This window comes from Myotis davidii, unplaced genomic scaffold (genome assembly GCF_000327345.1).
Source record: "Myotis davidii unplaced genomic scaffold, ASM32734v1 scaffold78, whole genome shotgun sequence".
NCBI lineage: Eukaryota > Metazoa > Chordata > Mammalia > Chiroptera > Vespertilionidae > Myotis > Myotis davidii.
In genome coordinates, this window is record NW_006290305.1 from 4,294,207 (window position 1) to 4,303,286 (window position 9,080).

At 40.4% G+C, this 9,080-nt stretch overlaps 1 protein-coding gene across 1 annotated transcript in view; it reads right to left on the bottom strand.

The window, feature by feature from the left end:
- The window catches only part of RAB31 (RAB31, member RAS oncogene family), a 114,933-nt gene that overhangs the window by 35,863 nt on the left and 69,990 nt on the right, over positions 1-9,080 (bottom strand). The window contains exon 4 of the mRNA XM_006763270.2: positions 1,502-1,573. Coding sequence (XP_006763333.1) covers positions 1,502-1,573 — 72 coding nt within the window. The remainder of the gene's footprint in view (positions 1-1,501; positions 1,574-9,080) is intronic.

The following is a 9,080-nucleotide window of genomic DNA, read 5'->3' on the forward strand; positions in this document are numbered from 1 at the left end:
AAATACAAATAAAAATAAAACTGAAAGCAAACAAGAAAAAAAAAACCCCTTCATAAACATGGACAATAGGATGGTGGTTACCAGAGGGAAGAGGGGTGAGGGGTAGTAAAGGGTAAAGGGGGTCAAATATGGTGACGGAAGATTTGACTTTGAGTGGTAAACACAGTGCAGTTACACATGATGTATCATAGAGTTGTACACTTGAAACCTCTATAATTGTATTAACTAATGTCACCCCAATAAGTTTAATTTAAAAAGTAATAATAGCTCAATTAAAAGTGAAATAAGCCAGTCAGGGAAGGATAAATACCACATGATCTCACTCATTTGTGGACTATAATGAACAACATAAACTGATGAACAAGGACAGATCCAGAGACGGAGAGGCATCGATCGGACCGTCGGGCCTCGGAGGGAAGGTACGGGAGAGTGGGCGACCCTTTCACAGGGGCCACCTAAGACCATCGGAAAACACATATATAATTACATATTGTTTTTGTGATTAGTCACTATGCTTTAATTATGTTCAATTTGTAACAATGAAATTAGGGGTCACCACAATATGAGGAACTGTGTTAAAGGGTTGCGGCATTAGGAAGGTTGAGAACCACTGCTTTAGAGTGTTTTCCTTTCTGTCCTTTACTCACAACTGTCCTCCAGGAAACAAGCCAAGGCAGAAACCATGTTTAGGTAAAAGTGGTCAGGAACTCCTTCCTGGATGGTAACTGTGATGACTCATTAAACTAGCAGTCCTGTGCACTGAGTCAGCGCTCCAGGAGTGGGGAAAAAATGACAGCAAACCACTGCAGTCAGTTGTTGATATCCTGGATCCTCAATGTGATCACTAAAAATATACTATATCTACACAAACACACTATCCATACATAAACACTCTCCTTGCATTGTATGTAGTGTGATTGAAGCATTAATAGAAGATAAGTCTTTTATAATTATAAAGCATGCAGAACTTAAAAATAAATTTCCTTTTCCTAAAAAGCTGACATTCTGGACAATAGTACTAGCAGGCATGACCCTGCCTCTATAGGCAAACAAATTTTAAAAATGAATGTTTGCCCTAGCCGGTTTGGCTCAGTGGATAGAGCGTCGGCCTGCGGACTGAAAGGTCCGGGTTTGATTCCAGACAAGGGCACATGCCCGGGTTGCGGGCTCGATCCCCAACAGAGGGTATGCAGGAAGCAGCCAATCAATAATTCTCTCTTATCATTGATGTTTCTATCTTTCTCCCTCTCCCTTCCTCTCTGAAGTAAATAAATAAATAAATATGAATGTTCACTGTTTAAGTTCGCAGATAAACCTGGAATATTCCTTACATACAGGTGATATAATCTCAATATCTAGTGTTCATTATCCCTGACAACCACATTTTGAAATCTCATTCCAGGCTACTGTCAAGATTTAAGCAGTGAAATCTCTTCTTTGGTCTTTCTAAGAGATAGAATCACCATAAGTGACATCTAAATTCTAAAGGTGACATGCTTACCTGTTTGGTAATATCATACACTATGACAGCTGCAGCAGATCCACGATAATACATGGGAGCCAAGGAATGGAACTGTTTAGGAACAATAAATAGTTTTAGGCCAAAGTGAATGCATTTTATGCAACCCCAAATTAAATGTAAAACTTTATCCTACAGCACCCCTAGAAGATCCCTGAATCACCCCTAGAATTTTCCCAGGGTTCATATCAGATATAAATATTTCTCCTTGACTACACATATACGCTTAAGGTTTACAGACCATGAAATTCACTCTTGGGCAAAGGCCAAAAATAAATTTTCTTTTAAATATTAATATCCTATGAATTGTCTTTTCTCTGCTGCTCATCACTTATTTGATATGGCTGACCCAGGGCCATCTTATTAGAATTACACAGCAGTAAGTAAAAGACGTTTCCCAAGAAGAGGAAGAGAGGAGACTGCACAGATCACAAGACCCTCACTGAGCCATTAATGAGGAACATTGCAGCAAGGGCACCTCAGCGACCGCCCTCAGGTCTTGGATGGCTGCATCCCTCCACCACATGACAAATGGTGAGAGCGATGAGCTCCATTCCAGAATGGGAACAAGGCAAGTCTCATCGGTCACTGGAATCACTTATCCCTAAGCAGGATACATACAGATTTTATGTATAGTTGAAGAATGTATCTTTGAATATATTTTGGAGGGGTTCTGAAAGTCAGTAAGAAAAAGATAATTCAGCTCAACAACAACAAAAATGGACAAAGGCGATAGGTAGACAGGTCACAGAAGAAGAGATATGAATTGCCAATGAATATTTTAAACCATGTCCAATTATACTAAAATAAAATAAAAGCAATCATGAGGCATTTATTAATTTATTAAATATTCAAAAGATTTATCATATCCAGTCAGTACGGAATTGGTAAGGGAGGCACTAAACTACATGGGAATCTATTTTAAGACTTTCTTATAAAAAGATGCTCAATATCATTGAACATCAGGGAAATGCAATTCAAAACCACAATGAGATGTCACCTCACATCTATGAGGATGGCTATTAAACAAAAACCCTGAAAGCTAACAAGTGTTAGTGAGGATGTGGAGAAAAGGGAACCCTTATAAATTGTTAGTGGGAATGTAAATTGGTACAGCCATTATGGAAAACAGTATGAAGGTTCCTCAAAAAATTACAAGTAGAATTATCATAGGATCCCTTTGGGTATATACACAATCAAGAGAAATGAAATCAGTGCCTCAAAGAGATATCTGCACTCCCATCTTCACTGCAGTATTAATCACAATGGATAAGACATGGAAACAACCTAAGTGTTCATCAACGAGTGAATGGATAAGAAAATGTGAGATATATGTATATAAATGTATGTACATATACATATGTATATGTATGTGTGTATACATATATTTATATGTATATATAATGGAATATTATCCAGCCTTATAAAAGAAAGAGTGCCTGCCATTTTCAACAATATGGATGAGCCTGGAGTACATCATGCTACATGAAATAAGCTAGACACCGAAAGAAAAAAACTGCATGATCTCACTTATATATGAAATCTAAAAAAGTTAAATATATAGAAGCGGAGAGTAGAACAGTGGCTACAAGGAGTTTAGTGTGGCTGGGAGGATGGGAGATGTTGGTCAAAGGGACAAAGTTGTCATTATGTTAGATGAATAAGTTCTAGAGATGTAATGTACAGCACGATTGACTATCCTATATAATAAAAGACTAATATGCAAATCGACCAAACGGCGGAATGACCAGTCGCTATGATACACACTGACCACCAGGGGGCAGATGCTCAATGCAGGAGCTGCCTCCTGGTGGTCACTGCGCTCCCACAGGGGGTACACCACTCAGCCAGAAGCCAGGCTCATGGCTGGCAAGTGCAGCAGTGGTAGCGGTAGCCTCACCTGCCTCTGCGGCAGTGCTAAGGATGTCTGACTGCCAACTTAGGCCCACTCTCTATGGGGAGTAGGCCTAAGCCGTCAGTCGGACATCCACCGAGGGCTCCCAGATTGCGAGAGGGTGTAGGCCAGGCTGAGCCCCCCGCCCCAACACCGAGTGCATGAATTTCATGCACTGAGCCTCCAGTGGTTAATAATAGTATGTTAAATCTGGAAATTTGCCAAAAAGCTAGATTTCAGATTCTTTCACAAGTAAAAAAGGTAAGAAGATATGTTAATTACACTGACAATAGTAATCATTTTACTATGTATACATACATCAAATCATCATGTTGTATACCTAAAATATATATGAATTTTATTTTTTAAAAAGAAACACCTTCTTTCAAAGCCACTGTTGGTAATATATATCAAAAGTTTAAATGTGCATACTGGTTAAACCAGTACTTCCACTTGTAGGAACATATACTAGAGTTATCTTCATACACACAAAGATACAATCTCGGTTACACATGGGAGCAAATATTATGAAGCCAACCTAGATTAATCATAGAGAATGCACCAATGGTATATGTATGTAAGGGAATATTCCACAACAATTAAAATGATGAGGAGGACTTTTATTTCTGGGAAAAGGTATCTCTGACATACTGTTAAATGAAAAAACAGACTCAAAGCAGCATATGCCGCATAATATAATTTAAGTAAAATGTGTGTAGGTGTCTGTGTGTACAGGTATGAAATGCTCCTCAAAATGTTAACAGTGGGATTTCTTAGTGATTTGTACATTTTCCTTACAAGAGTCTGAATAGTATACATTTTTACAATGATTTTTAAATAAAATGGTTTTTAACTTCTTAAACAACTAGCCATTTTTATTGGGGAGTAGGAGAGGGCACTGGGAGGGAAGGAAGCAAGAACGGATCCTGAAGCTTTTCCAGCAAACAACAGAAGTATCACTCACTCATTTTTATTTTTCACCCAATACTTATCCTGGAATAAGTACTTGCCAACATCAGCCCACAGGTTTCCCTTTCATTGTTCCCCTTTTACTGCTGGTGCAGCTCTCACAGAGTGGACAGAAGCAGGTAACTCTCGCCCAACTCCACGCCCTCATGCACGGCACCACCTTAAAAAGAAGCTGGTGCCTCTGTGGCTGTGGGCTGGATGGAGCTCAGGATGAACTCGGGAGTTCCCAGCTGAAGGGCCTGGGCCTCTTGCCAGGTCTCACCAGAGGACAGCACGCCATTTCCACGTGTGCCTTTCCATAGTCAATGACTGCCCAACACTGTGTTTGTTATAATATTAGGCATCAATAAAACTATTTGAATCCATCCTTTGGCAATTCACTCCACATGTAGAAAACAAAATAAAAATTTTTGCCCAAACGAAGAAAAATACCACAATGTATTTTTGAAACAGTCCTGCTTTGCTAAGGGTAGGGAATGCATATAAAAGTGTCCTTGTAGCGCGATCATATAAAATGTTCATTTTTTTTCAAAGTAGCCTCCATATAAGACCGGTCCATTTAAACACACCAAATAGGAGAATCAGTACAAAATGTGTATCTCAAAAATCAAGGTACATGTGGGCGCAAACACAGGGAGGGACAAACCGTGGCTATCTTCTAAGACAGAGTTCATTTTCAGCTGTAAGACCATGAACTGAATCTAAAATGGTCACTGGTGTGCTGGTCTCATGAATTATTGAATAGGTCTTTGTATATAATGCATTACTTGTTCTTTCCTTCCTCCAAATGGAATCATTTTGAAATAAATCTGTTGGTGAAGCCACTTACACGACTTTATTGCCGGGGACTTGGGAGTTTTAATGACTTCAAGTTTGCATCTCAGTTCTAAAACCCAATAATGCATTGACCAAAGGATAATACTTGTGGAGGACGATAGGATAAATCACTTCCAGCCTACAACATACATACTTTTCCTCATACGAATATAAAACAAAAGCACCACAATCAGCCTCAATACTCGTGACATGATTCAATTTCCAAGGGGTCAGAAGACTGACAAAGCACTCCCATAAAAGATTTCTTCTAGAAACAAAGTTCACAATCAGGGGAAGTTGATAAAATTTTTTTAAATCTCACCTTGAAAGGTTATTTGAAAATTAGCAAAACAGATGCCAATTCAAAATTCTTTCTTCTCTATCAAACAGAGTATCTGTAATACCAAATTAAAATGTTCAGATAACTCTTAGAACAAACACAGGAAATTGTGAAAAGCCAATTTGCCCCCTCAAAAGAAATGGCTGTTTGTGTTCTTAGTATGTGTGAATGCTTGTTTTTTTTTTAAAAAAAATATGTTTTTATTCATTTTAGAGAGAGAGAAAAGGGGGGAGGGAGAGAGAAACATGGATGTGAGAAACATCAATTGGTTGCCTCTTGCACACACCCTGACCTAGGATGGAACCTGCAACCTGGGTAAGTGCCCTGACCAGGAACTGAACCAGTGACTTTTCGGTGCATGGGATGATGCTCAACCAATTGAGCCACACCAGCCAGGGGAAATGCTTGTTTTTTCATTGTTGACTGTCTACAGCAGGAGTGGAGAATGGCCTGAGAAATCATTTGGTCTGGCCCTGCCAAGGCATTACGGGTGAGTTAATTAAATGTTCGATCAAATATAGCAGGCTAATTTTTAAGTTGATTATTTTGTATGGCCCGAGAATGATGTTATAAGTATCCAAATGGCCCTTGGCAGAAAAAAGGTTCTCCATCCCTGGTCCACAGGATAAGAGAGAAGGGAATGGCCTTCGAGCTCCTTAGGTCCTAAGCTTTGACAGATGGATGCTAATAACCCTGTCCCCGCTTTCATCAACTGGTAGAAGCAACTGGCCAATGTATTTTGAGAGCATTGAAAACGTTCATACACTTTGATTCAACAATTCCACTACTTAAGGGAATAATCAGAGATGATCATAAAGTAACCAGAATTCATTCTAGAATGATCAATAATGCTGAAAAATTGGAACCACCCTCAATGCCTAATCATCAGGAACTGAAAACATAAATTTGGCTTAGCAATATAATGGACTAAGGCAGAGCAATTAAACTCATGTTTCTGAAGAGCATGAAATGGCACAGGAGGAAAGATGGCCTAGTTTGGTATTTTCCGAAGGTCTTCTGCAGAACCCTCTATCCTTGAGGTGCTTTCTGGAAAAAAAAAAGCTTTCTTAGCCAAATAAGTTTGAGAAACACCACATATAACAAAGTTCCCTGGAGGCTTACAAGATATTATTAGTACCTTAGAGACTCTGAAAAATGTTTATAGTGAAAAAAAACATTTATTTTGGTTTGAACTCAGGATTTCTCATTTATTTTTGAAGTAGTACATATTAACATCTAGGGAACCAGTGTGCTCAGAACCGGCCATAGGGCGTAGTATGAAGATCTAGACTCAAGGCGGAATCCGGAGACAGTGCCTGGCTTTACACTTTTTCATATTCTATAAAAGGGAGGAAAAGGTAAGGATAGGGTCAGTGGTGATAGCGAAGGTTCTTCCAACACTCGCGGCCAAGGTGAGGCAGGCTCTGGATAGAAAGAATCTCCCTCTCTTGCCGGGCTCTTGATTTTACAGAGGCCTTGCCTGCAACACAACCTCCCTTCTGCCTATCCCACACCATCTCGCGTGTGTGTGTGTGAGAGTGTGTGTGTGTGTGTGTGTGTGTGTGTGTGTGTGTGTACTCAGCACACAGTGGAAAGTATTATTCCAAGAAATGTCCTAATCCCTCAGACCACCCAGTCTGCTTCAGGCAAAATTCCTTAAATGCAGGTTTGTGGCATCATAAATTCCACAGCAGCAAAACTCGGCATGTCAAGAATGAGCAGTGGTGGAAAATACACGAAGTTTCCAAACAAGGACAGGCTCCAGCTGGGCTTGGCCTCCCCAGATGAGGATTATCCAGACCCCAAGTCTCAGGCATCGGGTCCAGGAGCTTGCAGGGATTGGTTCTATACTATGATTTTCAGAGAACGCTCTGTCCCTGGGGAGTCGCTTCAAAGCATCCCGAGAGCCGGTGCTGGTCTATCTCAGGTGCCAGTGCACAGTCAGAAATGTTCACCCTCCCACAGAACACTGGGGCCAGGAACTGTCAAGGGCAGAAGCCAAAACATCCTGAGGGCCATTAGGATTCAAACAAGGAGGGAAGTGGCAGAGGAAAATTCCTGACATTCCCAACATTCTCAGCTGGCAAAAGTTGAATGGAAAAACCATTACTGAATGTTCTCTCTGTGCCATTCAGAAGAACATCCCTGACTTTCACACAGACCCTCTCTCTCCACAGAAAAGCAGAGGGTCTGTTTCATATGCTTACGCAAACGTCCTAAAGCCCAAAAGTTTATAAAGTTGAACAGAAAAGGGGCTGGGAGATTACAGCATACTGAATTATTAACAGTGGTTATTTCTGAATAATTCCACACAGGCAGACCACCATTTATTTTAATATTTCTGATCTTTTAAAAAAATTTTAAAAGGATATGGTACTTTTGCAATGAGAAGGGGACTTTTTCCCCTTTCGTTTTACTTGTTTCTTTTAATGTGCCAATTAACATCAAAGAGCTTCCTCAGCATTCAGGAATCAAAGGGGTGAAGCTAAGTACCAGGAGGGGGTGGAGCTCAGAGGTGACCTGACATGCATTTGACTTCTATGGACAAGGTGCTGTGCAAATTTTCTGTAGGAGAAAATGATCGATCACAAGTCCAAACATTTTTCCATTAAAAAGGTGTTGTAGGGAGGGTATGGATTAGTGTCTTTTAAAAGACAAAGTAATGAACTGGCATATTTTGATGCCTAGAATAATGCATAAAACAGAATCAAGGTTCTGAAATGCTATTGAAATTCATTTCTTCATGAATACCCAACTGCAGGGAACCTCAGAGCTAATCCCTGTGTTGAGGAGCAAATGGAATCTCCTAAAAGTCCAGAACTATGGCCCATCCCACCCCATAGCCACCGTTTTATGCAGTTGGAGGAAATGCCATTCAGGTTGGTCATGTCTCTCCCTCTCTCTTCTCTGCTCAGGTTGATTTAGTCTCTCATCCTTAGCCCTCCCATTCCATGTAAATGTCCAACTTTGAGATAAGTCTCCCTGAAGAATGGGACAACAGGCAAACATCACCAGGACCACACCCAAACAGGCAAACATCACCAGGGAACATGCCCGAACAGGACAGACCCAGGGTCTGAGAGCCGCCATGGCAGGGCCTGATGCGGCACTCCTCAGCCACTCCCCCCTCTTTTCCCAGCCCAGGCTATCTTGCCTTGAGTGCCATCCCGAAGCTTCCATCAGAACATTTAGATATTACAGTGGCCTCCACACTGGCTATACAATAGCCAGAGGAACCCTGATTTAACAGCTGACTTTATGGCATTTATTTACATCAAGCATGTCAAACTCGCGGCCCACAGTGAATATTTTTGTGGCCCAGCCAATATAACGGTATGTAAGAAACATTTTAATAAAAATTTTGTAACTTAATTTTTACAATATCCTGTTATACATAATTATTAATAACAAACTACGTATTCACTAATGACTGATTACTATAATCTTGCTGCATTAATTTCCCTTATGCTCCTTATACGCAGGCGCACCATTTCTCTCCATTTACACTAGCAGCGAATATTTTAGCTGCCAATTGCTACGTC